General features: G+C 43.6%; 1 protein-coding gene across 1 annotated transcript in view; it reads right to left on the bottom strand.

The window, feature by feature from the left end:
* Nucleotides 1-14,016, bottom strand: part of LOC117938538 (deoxyhypusine synthase-like) — a 16,321-nt gene extending 2,305 nt beyond the window's left edge. Inside the window, exons 1-9 of the mRNA XM_034863201.1 lie at nt 13,753-14,016; nt 12,586-12,782; nt 7,612-7,767; nt 7,275-7,396; nt 6,559-6,655; nt 4,323-4,409; nt 4,139-4,244; nt 3,957-4,060; nt 3,093-3,218 (exon numbers count right to left, since the gene is read on the bottom strand). Of these exons, the coding sequence (XP_034719092.1) occupies nt 3,093-3,218; nt 3,957-4,060; nt 4,139-4,244; nt 4,323-4,409; nt 6,559-6,655; nt 7,275-7,396; nt 7,612-7,767; nt 12,586-12,774 (987 nt within the window). The 5' untranslated portion in view covers nt 12,775-12,782; nt 13,753-14,016. The remainder of the gene's footprint in view (nt 1-3,092; nt 3,219-3,956; nt 4,061-4,138; nt 4,245-4,322; nt 4,410-6,558; nt 6,656-7,274; nt 7,397-7,611; nt 7,768-12,585; nt 12,783-13,752) is intronic.
* Between the last annotated feature and the right edge of the window lie 287 nt (nt 14,017-14,303).

Below are 14,303 nucleotides of genomic sequence, written 5' to 3'. Positions count from 1 at the left end.
TCTGACCAATCTGGGTTTTATAATAAACACAGAGAAGAGTGTGCTTTCCCCAGTGCAAAATATAATATTTCTGGGGCTGTCTCTGGACTCGGTGTCCTTCACGGCCCGCCTGTCGGCGGAGAGGGTGAGGGTTATCGGGCATATGTCTCGCGCATTTTCGACTACGCGGGTCCGTTGCTTTCAGGATATGTCTGAGGTTACTGGGACTGATGGTGGCGGCTATTCTGGTGGTCCCACTGGGCCGCCTGTTTATGAGGGATTTCCAGCGTTGGGTTGCCTCCCTTAGGCTGGATCCTGTGCGTCATGGCGCACGGAGAGTGACGTTTACTGTGGAGTGCGGAATGGCGCTGCGCCGCTGGAGGAATCCATCTTTCTTGGCGCAGAGGGTGGCTTTGGGCTCCGTCCTGGCTCGGAAGGTGGTCACCACGGACGTGAGCCTTTTGAGCTGGGGGGGGAACACAGGAGGGCCGTTTTGTGAGGGGCGTTTGGAGCGAGAGTATCCGGCGCTGTCAAATAAATTACCTCGAGCTCCTGGCAGAGTTTCTCGCCCTGAGGCATTTTCTGCCGCTTCTCAACGGACAACATGTTCTGGCGAGAACGGACAACACGACAACGGTAGCATATATAAACTGTCAGGGGGGCTTGCGTTCCCGTCAGTTACACACGCTGGCACGCAGACTGCTACTGTGGAGCAGCAGGCACCTCCTGTCTCTGAGAGCGACGCATGTCCCCGGGGCTCTGAACCACAGTGCAGATTTGCTGTCCAGGGGCGCGCCGCTGTACGGCAACTGGTATCTGCACCCAGCCATTGTTGGGCAGGTGTGGTCGCCCCCCAACTCTATCCAGGGTGAGACAGCATCAGTGCAGGATGATTCTAATAGCGCCACACTGGCCAGCGATGCACTAGCTGGCGGAGATTTATCTGCTCCTTTGCGGAAAGCCGTGGCAACTCCCACTACGCAGGGACATGCTGTCCCAGGCGGGGGGGGGGACAATCTTTCACCCGCACCCAGAGCGTCTGGCGCTATGGGCTTGGCCCGTGAACGGCGCAATTTAAGCACAGTCGGGCTCCCACAGAGCGTGATTAACACTATTCAGAGTGCCAGGGCTTCCTCCACCAGATCACTGTATGACTGTAAGTGGAGGGTGTTTGAAGAGTGGTGTCTCAGGGAGGGACATGTCTCCTTTCAGTGCCCTGTTGGCGCAATTTTTTCATTCTTGCAGGACTTGATTGACAAACGTAAGGCCTTCTCCACCATAAAAGTGTACCTGGCTGCCATTGCAGCTTGTCATGTGGGGTTTGATGGTAAAACAGCTGGCCAACATCCTTTGGTTTGCCGTTTTATGAAAGGTGCACGACGGCTGCTCCCTGTTTCCAAGCCGTTGGCTCCCCCATGGGACCTGGCAGTGGTGTTGGATGGGCTTGCTAGCCCCCCCCTTTGAACCACTGGGGGAGGTCGACCTGAAGCATCCGTCTTTGAAGACAGCGCTGCTGCTGGCCTTGGCGTCTGCAAAACGGGTTGGCGAGATTCATGCGCTTTCTTTGCATCCATCATGCACTCAGTTTGCCCCGGGGCGTGTCAGGGTGTTATTGTAACCTAATCCTGCCTTTGTGCCCAAGGTGGTTGGCTCATGCTCTCCCATTGACCTTTTGGCGCTTTGTTCCCCGCCTTTCTCTTCCTCAGAGGAACGGCGGTTGCACGCGCTGTGTCCAGTACGTGCTCTGCACTTTTACATGGACAGGACTGCAGGTTTTCGACGGAGTGACCAGCTATTTGTGTCCTGGGCTAGCCCCCACAGGGGCAAGCCTGTGACTAAGCAACGGCTGTCTCATTGGGTTGTGGAATCGATTGCTTTGGCTTACACGTGTCAGGGTTTGCTGGCCCCATAGGGCCTGCGTGCTCACTCAACTCGCGGCCTTGCTGCCTACTGGGCCTTATTTAGAGGCATTTCAATCTAGGACATTTGTGCAGCAGCATGCTGGTCTTCACCTCTCACTTTTGTCCGGTTTTATAGACTGGACGTCTCTGCGCCGAGCGTGGCACGTGCAGTACTGGGCACTGGGCCATCGCTGGAGCGGAGCATTGCTACCTGAGTGCCGGTGGTTCCTGAGATAAGCTTGTCTGGCAATACGGGAGTCTCCATATCCCATAGTGAGACATCAAAACGAATGCTATGAATGAGAACTTTAGGTTACTTGCGTAACCCCAGTTCTCAGAGTAGCATGAGTGAGATGTCTCACCAGACAACCCTTCTTGCTGGGGCGAAGCGAGAAGAGGTGCTTATTTTGAATGGTGTCTGCGTCGTAGCGTAAGCTATTTAAAGGGGGATGGACCCACGTGACGCGGACACTGGATCACCAGCCAATCAGGATTGGCGTAATGAGATAAATGCTTCTGAGGAATACGCAGGGAGGCGTATCCCATAGTGAGACATCTCACTCATGCTACTCTGAGAACCGGGGTTACGCAAGTAACCTAAAGTTTCTGTGACACACGGGAATAACGGGACAGTTAAAGAAGAAAGCAACTTTAGGAAAGGTACCACAAGGGACACAAACCCCAGTCTCTCGAGATAACAAGAGTTATCTTGAGAGACTTTGCAGATAAAGTAGGTCTAGACCACACGCTATAATTTCCAAAGCACCAACAATTCTAGTAATTCCCCCAAGAGTAAGCAACTAGTGCGACAGTGGAGAGGAAAAACGCGGACAGACCAGGCTCTTGGTAGGCGTTTTCCCACGGTGCCGGTTGGGCATGTGATCCACAGTGGCAATAATAGTCACAATATAGATAATGAAAAGGTACCCTACCAATGGTAGTCAGTAGTCCTCCTGGGTGAAAGTCTTGTGTTTGACCCATTGGCCACCAAAACAGAATGTCTGTGTTACATACTACTCGCTAAACACCGTGTAACTGCTGCTATCCCCGGTACGTTCTACAAACATGCCAAAGGGCGCCTTTTCTTCCCTTTAGACGCTGACAGCCACTGTCCAAACGTCTGTATTTTGCAAGTTTGGAGTGAGAACGGGTTGACCATTAATAATTGGAACATAACTTTGACTATAGTATGTAATACTTAATATCAAATACCTTCACAGGTTTAGCATCTACACTGATCTTGCCCCAGGAGATGGCCTCCTCAGGACTGCCCCCTGAGTCAGAACCATCAAACTCCTGAGCCGTGTTCACGTACACTGCATAGTCCGCTCCATTCCTCTGTAAGGAGACAAAGCATTGTGTCATTAAGCCTGCTACTAATGCACCAATGCAAATACAAGATATCAATTTCACATCAATGTGGTGGGACTGTGGAAGGTAGACCAATTGGTTTACAGTGCACTTTCAACTACGTTTCCTCCATAGCCTTTTGAAATATTTTAATTTTTGAGCATTCAAGAATCTCTCTATGGATGGGTCAGACAGGACAGAACTTGTGTACAACCAAAAAGTCAACGATCATGTCATGGTGTCATGGTGGTGTTTCTGTTCTCTCTCTGGCAGTGTTGGTGCAGCTGAGGGCGTAGCTGGCTGAGCTGGTCTCTCTAGCTAGGCACACTTGGAACTGATCATGTTTACCACCTGGCACATAAAAGCCTGGGCAAAGACTCCCGTTGCAAGCGGTATAGTGAAGTGGCTCTTCATTTTCTAAGTTTCTTTCTGCTCTTTAGTTTTTAAGTTAATTTGAAAGTTCCTGTCTGTGTGGACCATGAGCACTGATCTCTCGTGTTGCTGGACGTTTCTATGAAGTAATAACGCCTGAAAAACTGTGCATCTCTTTTTGTAAGGTATCATACAAAATGAAGAAGGTAGATTTGGATGAGCTGCCAAAATAATTAATACCAAAGTGTCCTGCTCTGAAAGACTTTTCTAGAAACAGCCTTTCTCACACTTCTTTGAAAAAAGTATCCACAGTACAAAACATATTTTTGGCTCAGGACGTCAAAGTCTACTTACCCAGAAATTGGCATTGCATACTTGGTGTTTGGCTACACCTCCTCCCAAGATGATCATACCTGTGCTGTTGGCAGCAATTGCGAGGCTGTTCAACTTTGAAATATCTGGAATTAAATGCGTTGTATAAGACCAAGGTAAACCACAGAGACAAATTCAGTAAGCAGAGATGAAGACTCTTTTACCTTCAACTATGTCAAGTCTCAAGCCCGGGTTTTCAGCTGAGAAGACAAAGAGCTCGTCTCCTATAGCGCCGTCTGTTAGGGCAGGGCAGAACACCGGGATGTGATTCTGAAACAGACATCAGCTCACTGCTCAGTAACCACATAATCACTCAACAGTTGTTCCCTGATAACTAGCACACAGTACCTTGTAGGCCCAGAAGTAGACAGATTCAGGGTTGTTGATCTCCTTGCCCAGCCGATGGATCATCTTAGATGGAGTCCAGCAAACGCCCTAACAGAAGTCCCATAACAAATTAAAAAAATCAGTAAGCTTAATGTCAGGGCTAGAGTGAGAATCTTAACTTTGATAATTGATAGAACAACAATTAAAAATATTCCTACTTTATAATGTTCAATAATGGTTGGAATTTAGAACTCTGCCTTGTAGAGTTTAATGCAAGAGTGATTTGATAAAGTTTCAATTATATTAGGAACCTGAAATCTGCTGGATTATTTTACATTCCATGGGACAAAACTGGAGGCCTTAATCTTGAACAAACACACTGATGTTTATATTTCAATTAACATGGAGGTGTTTGTGTCCTTCTTAGATCAGACATTTGGAGAACTAACAGAACAGCTCTCTCTCACAAACACCCTTAATAACGCCGTTACTGCTAACAAATGCGGCACGTTATTATAACTGAAGCAGTTTTTTTCATCAGACCAACTAGATCTCTGAGCCGAGAGGCAAAGGCTTTCTTCTTCCTTGGTTAGTGGGCGGGGTAACTTTTCCTGCTTAAGATTTCCCACCGTGGTCAGAGAACAGGCACTATGACTCTGGAGTGGCTACTTGCTCCGAAGCTAATCGCTGTCACTTTCTCAATTCTTCCCATAGACCGTATATTATTAACGGTCTATGCTTCTTCCTTACACACACACACACACACACACACACACACACACACACACACACACACACACACACACACACACACACACACACACACACACACACACACACACACACACACACACACACACACACACACACACACACACACACACACACACACACACACACACACACACACACACACACACACACACACAGAGTTATTAGTATGGATCCACTAGACATTATATCTATGTACATGGCATCTGATTGGAGGCTAGTCTCACGTTGTCCCACAGCAACATTAAAAGAGTTTAGATGTGTGTCCAGTTTCTGTTAATAATGTTTTGTATTAAGTGTCCATTTCATTATAATATTCAGATTTATCATAAATAATTGAACATGCACATGTATTTTATTTTCCATTAAAGGGGGGGGTCACATTTGAGCATTTCACAATTTACTTGAAAGTAACGCATTAGTTACTTTCTGAAGTAACTAGTTACTTTAATAATTTGTAACTGAGTATCTAATTCGGTTGCTTTTTTGAAGCACTAACTAGTAACTGTACTACTTTTTAAAAGTAACTTGCCCAACACTGTTCATGATTCAACCAGGACAATCTGCTAACCACTAGCTAGCCTAAAGTTGGAGCTGATTAAAGAACAAGCGCCAACACTCATACCGCAGAGAGACAGAGAGACAGAGAGAGAGACAGACACTGCCCTGCAGCGCTCCAGGAGACAACCAGCTGATGAAACTAGGTTCCTACTGTCTTCATCCACCCATCCCTCCACCCTTTTTTAGTAGGCGAGAACTTTTGTTTACCTGTGAACCAGATGTGATGCTCTAGTTTGTGTAGGGAAGCTATAGCAACAGGGCCTTCAGACGTTAATGTCCCGTAGACAAGCTGCTGCAGATTTGTCTCATTCTGCATATCGGTTGCTTCATTCATTGTTTGCCATTAATATGTGGATTCTGTTACTTCCTGTCGTTCCTTTCTTTCATTCAGTTATCTTGCTCTGATTTATTAGTGCATATTTTTAGGTATTTATAAGGTAGGTAGCATATTTAGTAGTATTTAGATATATGTTAGGTGCATAAATCCTTCATATATAAAGAACCGGATAATGTGCGTTTGTGAATGTTAAGTATTAATAAGCCACTGTTTACTGATATATGTATGGGGTGCCAATTGGAAAAATTCAGATACAATTTTAAAGCTGATTTATTTAGCTCACTTTCCTCACATTTAGATAATTTCTCTTACATTTAAGACACAAATTAGTGTAAAACAACATGGAATTGTATGTATGCCATTGTCAACAATATGTTTAATTAAAGTAAAAGGAAAGGAACTTAAATAACGCCTTAACTCATGTCAGCTGCTGGTTTTTCAACAATATAAAAATAACAATATAGAAAAATATATTACGCTAGAAGTTTTTAAACCATTTAAACAATATTGCCCAACCCTAACTTGCAGCAATTCTCCCTGCATTTTAGAACGTTTTAGGAAAATTTTTAAAATGTTCAATCCACACACCTGAGTTTTCTGCTCCAGCAGCATCTGCTTCAAGATTGGAGGCATCCATTTGTGAAACTTAACATAGTTTCCTTGTGGGATCAGAGTGTTTCCAGCCCTGCAGCCAAAATGACAGCCACGGAATTGAATGTTCCTCTAAATTATGCTACAAGTCCAAAAAACAACAACTTTCAGTTAACTATCAAAGCAAATACCTGCAATTGAGAAACTGGATTTGACCATTATCAATTATCAAAAAAGTCAGTATGATAATTTTTGTGTCCATCAACTTTATAATCAAAAGCAGGGTTGGTAACTTTTTCCAATGTAAACTTTTTTAAAAATTGTTTGAAATGGTCTTTACATAAAAAATATATGGGCTCTAAAAAGAAAGTGAAAAAGATCGGTCATCTGTAGCTGCTGTAATCCACATCCAATGTGCAGTCCACTTGGAAAGAACCAATGACATGGCTCCAAGCTCACTGCAAGTAATCTACCTCTCACAAGCGTGAGGTCAATGCCCATCATACTCGTTAGGTATTGCAAGTTTCCTACTACTCCAGAGGAGATGCTACTTTCAAAGCCTTTTTTTAAAAGCCTTTTTATATGTGGTTTTTCAGTTCTGAGGCTGTAAAAGGGATTTAGCTAGTTCACGTCTTTCTTGAAATTGTTCTCTATTCTATTAACAGCCACATTTTGAAGTTGTCCTATTCTGTTAATCTGACATGTTCTCTGACCTGTTATGGCCCTTTTCATACAGATCCTTGCCACACATAGTAAAGTCTCCAATGTAAGCCGGGCTGAAACACTTCATCAGATCCTCCTCTATACCTCCAGCTGTGGTCACTAAGACATCCACCTACAGAGACAGAATACAATATATGTATCAGTGGCGGCAGCTAACTATTAGTTTCATAATTGATTCATCTTCTCAACTAATGAATTAATCATGTAGTGTGTAAAGTAGCGAAAATACTGTGCATATATATAGGCTATTTCAAAGAGATTTATTTTAATATCTAGAAAAACGATGAAAACCTGGTGCTAATGCTTCTAAATTGAGGAGGGTTGTACCATTTTGTGTTCTGCGAGGTAGCGGATAGTTTCCCTGAGTCCGCTGCTGATGAGGTTGGAGGTGTAACTGAGGAAGATGGTGCAGCTCTTCAGGCAGGGACAGGTTGATGGGTCTTCATCAACACCTCCCTCCAGCGGTTGCTGACGCCTCTTGATCTGTGCAGGGCATTAAAAAGGCTGATAAAATTAGAAAAGGCAATCATTAATCCATCTGCTTGTATATGCACTGCCATCAGTAAATAAGTAAGGGTTAATGCCCGTCCGAAAAAGGACCATTCGATGCTGCTAATACCATTGTGACTTGCCAAATAACATTTTTTAAATGACTTTTATGATCAAAAAGTTTTTTTTCAAATAATAACTCTGTTTCCCAGGGTACACCTGAGGGTTTGATTTATACCTGAAACACTCAATCCCATCTCCTTCTCTTCATCTGTCTGCAACCTCATTCCATTAATGCATGCTACTAACTCGACTTCTTCCCTTTCCCGGAGTCTTGTGCTCTCTTGCCCCTCTCCTCTCTCCTCCTATCGCTTCCTGCAGGTGTTTCTGGCTCTGGATATGTGGAGTCTGGATCTGTGGTTGGAGTCACCTGCTGCCTCCATGTTCCTGCTCGACACCCTCTGCTACAATTCTCCATGTCTTTCTGTCTGTCTGTCTGTCTGTCTGTCTCCCTCTTTCTCTCTCACCCCAACCAGTCAAGGCAGGTGACCGTCCACACTGAGCCATGGTTCTGCTTGAGGTTTCTGCCTCTTAAAGGATGTTTTTCCTTGCCGCAATGAGATAACTGTTGTTGTGATATAGCGCTATATAAATAAAATTGAATTTAAATTGAATCTCATTAGGTTCTTATGGAATGCAAATGTTGTACACTGCTCCAGTTAATAGGAAAGACCTTAGATTTGAACGTGTAGCAACAGGAGATATTTATATTCTGCCCAACTCATAGAACCCTTCAGCTCAGCCAGCTTTGATCCAGAATGATCAGAATCACAGTCATAACACAGTCGTTGGCCATCAGTAAATAGAATTTGATGGTAAAGGAAAGTACGGTGGCTGACAGAGGAAAAAAAACCTGCAACTTAAGAAATGCAAATGGGAAAAACATACGCAAATTAAGAAAACATCTTCATTACTTTAACACATGTGCAGCATTTATCAAACAAGCTGCAAATGCACACATCGCAACCAAATACAGAAACAGCCTGCAAGAAGAATTTAAAAAAGAACACACACCCTGAAAACAAAGGCAACAGAAAAACGCTGCATCCAGTTTACACAAAGAAAGGCAATGTTATGTCAAAGAGTGGAAATTTTGTTTTCCTAATTTTAGTTTTTATATTTTTAAGTGTTTTGTTTTCAGTAAAATACATGGGCTTTAAAGTAGTGTTAGCTAGCAAGCGCTTGTAGAAATTAAACTCTGACACGGTAGCTATATAAACTTGTGTCTCTTTTATAATGCTGTAAAAGACTAGGGTCAAACGTAAAAAATAATCTGTACCTTTTTAATGTTGCCTCTCTCTCTCCCTGTGGTCAACAATCTCGCTGTTCCACTTAGCACGCTGCCTAGAGGCCTGGAGAACGTCCGTTGTGTAAACTCGATGCAGCGTTTTTCTGTTGTATTTCTTTTCGGGGTTGGTTTGCATTTTTGCATCGTTTCTGTGTTTGCAGGCCGTTTCTGTATTTGGTTGTGTTGGTGTACTTGCAACGTATTTGCTAAATGCTGCGCATGCGTTGTCAAATTAAGAAAAAAGCTGTTTTCTTAATTTGTTTAGTTTTTTAGTTGCAGTGCGTTCGCATAGGACACCGTAAGAATGAGCCACCATGTGTAACGTAACTGTCTGCCCCAGCCTAGAGGAGCCAACGGGATAAGAGATGATCGCTGTGGAACAAAGTCTGTTTGGAGGAGCAGTGTAGAGTGTAACGTACTTCTTGCAGCTTGTGTGTTTGCGCCATCCTGTGGAGTTCCGAGGACACGGCATTAGAGGACTACTCTCAAAGTTGGAAATAACAGATTCACATTTTATGTTTCTTTTAAAGCTATAGTGCTTAGGTCAGTGATCATGCACCACCTCCACCCCTCCTCCACACAGTGTCTAACAGTGTCAAACTGCATGTATCCCTGGGCCGGTTAAGGGTCAGTCTGGCTGCTTACCAGAGAGCTCTAAAGGAAGCCAAGTCCAAATATCTGTCTTCCATTATAGCTAACAGCTCTCATAATCCAAGACTGCTATTTAATACTATTGACTCTGTCATTAATACATGCCCTACTGTCCTGTCCGATGCCTCTATTGCAACTTGCGAGGAGTTTGTGTCTTTTTTCACTGGTAAAGTGGCATCTGTCAAGCAGAATATGAATATGTCTTTTAATGATGTATGTGCTCCTCCGGCACAGACTGCTGTATTCGAGCGGTTTGAGACCATTTCTTTGTTTTCTTTTACTAAAGGTGGTCAGTGGCATGAAACCCACGAACTGTCCCTTAGATATTATTCGAGCCAAGTTTTTGAAGGAGGTTCTGAGCTCCGTTGGGTCAAGTCTGCTTGTTTTTATAAACACTTGTCTTAACTCAGGGTCTGTTCCAGCTGCCTGTTCCGCTATGGTTAGGCCCCTCATAAAAAACCCCGCATCTTGACCCCTCTGTGCTCTCCAATTTTAGACCTGTCTCTCACATGCCTTTTCTTTCTAAGGTTTTAGAAAAAGTTGTTTTTATTCAATTACAGACATTTTTGGAGATCAATTCTATTCTTGATAAAATTTTAGTCTGGTTTTAGATCCTGACATAGCAACTAGTCAGCACTGTTAAAGGTGCACAATGATATTGCCTTGTCTGTGGACACTGGGAATCCTGCTGTGCTGGTTCTGCTCAACCTAACAGCAGCCTTTGATACAGTCAACCATGCAGTCCTTGTATCTCGCCTAGAGCACGTCTGCATCCGTGGCACCGCTCTCCAGTGGTTTAGGTCATACCTGGCAAACAGGAGTTTTTTTGTTGCGATTGGTGACCATTGCTCCTCAAAGGCGTCGCTGCCCTGTGGGGTGCCACAGGGATCTATTCTCGGCCCCATTCTGTTTTCAATGTATATGCTACCTCTGGGATGAATTATAAAAAAGCACAACCTGTCTTTTCACTTTTATGCCGACGACTTGCAGATATATTTGCCCATGAAACCAAACAAAAACACTGCACTTACTAAGCTACTGGACCGCATCACAGATATAAAGCAGTGGCTGTCACAGAACTTTTTGCACTTAAACGACGGCAAAACTGAATGCATTTTGTTTGGTTCTCCATCTATGTCAAATGTTCTCACCAAAAACTCTGGCACTCTGGCCCCCCTTTTTAAATCTCATGTCAAAAATCTCGGGGTAACATTTGATAATGGGCTCAAATTTGACAAACAGATTAGCTCTGTTGTCAGCTCAAGCTTTTTTCAGCTCCGTCTTTTGGCCAAAGTCAAGTCCTTTCTCAGTCGGCAGGATCTTTAGAAGGCAATCCATGCTTTCATCAGTTCAAGACTGGACTACTGCAATGCCCTTTACGTTGGCCTCAGTCAGTCATCAATTTCTCGTCTCCAACTTGTGCAGAATGCTGCTGCCCGATTTTTAACAAGCACCTCCAGACGTGAACACATTACCCCTGTGCTGTCGTCACTCCACTGGCTTGATTTTAAACTCCTGCTGTTTGTTTTTAACGCCATTTATGGCTTGGCCCCCTCTTAATTGTCTGAGATTTTAAACTTTCCGCAATTTTGGCAGAGCCTTGCGCTCCTCGGGTCAGCTTCTGTTAGAGGTCCCTATGTCAAGACTTAAACAGTGGGGCGATCGTTGTTTTGCCGTCGCTGCTCCCAGACTGTGGAACAAACTACCCCCTGATATCCGCACCACTACTGACTTCAGCCTTTTTAAAACGAAGCTTAAGACCCACTTTTTTAAATTAGCATTTAATTCTGACTAGGGAAATACTGTCTCTTAGGTGTCCTCCTTCTGTATGCTCCTTAATATGCATTTCTGGAAGGCTTTTAATGTCCTGCAGCGCTGCACCACTACAGCACTTTTGATTGTATCTGCATGTTTTGTATGTGTTATGTATTGTTTTAGGGCTTTGTTGTAAAGCACTTTGGGTACCTTTCGGCTATTGTAAAGGGCTATACAAATAAACTTGATTGATTTTTTTTTACTAAACATGTATATAAGATAAATGCAGACTGTCATACTGATGAATAAAAACACTTAAAATATATGTTCGTCTATAAAATAAATGCAGATTATAGGCAAACTAATAATATCCTTCTGCCATGCCTGAGTTTCTACTTTATCAAAGTAGAAACTTGGAATAAAATACTATATCTCTCTTACTTTTCAAAGTAAAAGCTCACATCAACTTTTACTAAATAAATATTTGGTGTTTGGTGTCTCTCTAGGCCTCAGCACTCTCTCCTTAACCCTGTGTGAATCTGTGTTATTTTGTTGTTTCTATGCAAATGGTTAATTTTATTGAATGTATAATAAAGTAAATGTCTTTAAACACAACCACGTCCCCCTGCTTCTTGTACAATCAAACCTCTATGTTTTTCTACTGGTATAGGTATAGTGGTATTTTTTGGTATAGCCTAGTCAATTATAAGTCCAATTCTATTCTCTGGGTGAAATCCCCAGAGTGGTGTTGTCGGTCTCTTCTTTAATTCTAAGGGTCTTTCAGAGCCCACCATCCCATCCTCGTCGCCACAATAACTCTAAAAAAGTGGCACACTGGTGCTTTCATTTAGAATCATTAGTTTTCACCGGAACTCCATTAGTAGATGTCGTTGATCCCTTTAAAGTGGACTCCCTGCAGCCAATCACAATTAAGTATTCCCCCAGACAATGGGTGTCTTTAGATCCAATGCTTCTTGTAGCACCAAAGCTAAACAATAAATTTGACAAAAGGAACATGGGCATTCACCGAAGTTGACCCTTTGCACCACCTGTCTCACCATTGCGTTGACCTTTTGAATAGCCAATCCAACTGTAGTGGCCTGCAGGCCTGTGGTTAGGTAAGCCTTCAGCAGGGCCCGGTAGTCCACTCCCTGGTTAAAGTCGTAGCCCTGGACCTTTAGCGTATCCTCTGGCATCGGGGCGGTTTTCCTGAGATCCCCAACTATAGGGTGGTTATGTCGTGCCATATTTTCTGTAAGAACATAAAGATGCACCGTCATTACTGTTACACACCAGTCAGCAATGCTTATCACGCAGTCCCCTGCGCTGCACTGGGAAACTCAGACAATACCGTGGTCCACCTGATTTCCTCATACAGGCAGAAACTAAAGTTTCTAAACCTGTTGTAAGGACATCTAAGAAGTGGACCTTCAGGCGTGTTTGGAAGCTAGAAAAAATATTGGGATATTTTCTGGACTAACAGCTTGGGCGAGTACACAAAGGCTGGGAGTGCTGCACACCAACACGTGAGGTTCAGTGACGACAAGCCCTGGTTTACAGCCAAAAAGAAGAGACGTTCAGAAATGGAGACAGAGACTGGTTTAAAGAGTCACAATACAGGTTTAGAAAGGCAGTTCAAAACTCTTCAACGATTTTCAGCAAATGACTCAATTTTTGTCTGGAGGGGAGCTCAGTCAAATAAAGAGCTCAGTCAAATAACAAGCTAAACCACATTACACGACATTAAGTAATGTTTTTTCAGACTTTGCACATATTTAGACTTGTGTGAGGGACCAAGCTGGCAGGCACAAGGAGTTGTTAGGTAGATTTTTAGAAAAGTGTAGGTTTTTATTTACAAAACAAAAAAAACAACTAATTTTCAGAAAACAGAAAATCCTGGGCACATAAAAGAAGTGTCACCTAAACAGAACTTAACTCAGGTCTAACCAAACAGGTCTAACCAAAACAGGCCTAACAAGACTGACATGGGGGAAACGTACATAGTGGCTGAACAGGCCATTCTGACAAAAAGGGGGGTGGACAAACACATTAAATAGACAACCACATTACCCACAACCTATGTTAAACCAATGCTACCTAATATAAACTTATAAACTAAAATAATGTACCCCCCCCCACCCCCAGAGCAAGCATTTCGTGTGACAGTGGCAAGGAAAAAGAGAGCTGGAGTGCATAATAAAAATGTTAGATTTCTTCCAACTTACCTCCGTGTGTTCGCGAGACTATGTTGCCTAGTAACGAATTTATGTTGGTCGAGACTGTTTAAAACATGGGCGACCGATGCGTGCTGGCAGCAAGAAACCTCACTCCGTGTGTCTGCGTCTCGTCCATAATGTAGCCTACAACTTGATGGGCGTTGTCTTCTCAGCGTGGGAAACACAAAGTGTGGCATGTGAGCGTGCAAACTACTTTAAATGCGTTTGTCTAAAAAGCCGATGCGTCAGGCTTGAGAACCCTGCGACGTCCCGTCTCCGTGAATGCAGCACGGGGCTGCGCCAAACGAAGCTGTCAGAAGTGCAGAAGAGAAGAAGAGTTATGATTATGATCAAATGAGACACCGTCTCGTCCACTGCAGGTTTAATGTTGCACACCACTGTTTTTTGTAAGTAGTTTAAAGTGTCAACATTCTTATTGTGAAACTTGGTTTCAAACAAACGCCCCCCCAAGGGCACCTCAACGCCCCTCTTTCCAAAATATAGCTTTTTTGCCCATGTGGCCCTAATCCTGTTCAGAATGTCTCTCTCTCTCACTATAT

The sequence above is a fragment of the Etheostoma cragini genome, chromosome 23 (genome assembly GCF_013103735.1).
Source record: "Etheostoma cragini isolate CJK2018 chromosome 23, CSU_Ecrag_1.0, whole genome shotgun sequence".
NCBI lineage: Eukaryota > Metazoa > Chordata > Actinopteri > Perciformes > Percidae > Etheostoma > Etheostoma cragini.
The sequence above is the reverse complement of the archived record's forward strand: the minus strand, read 5'-3'. Positions and strand labels throughout refer to the sequence as shown.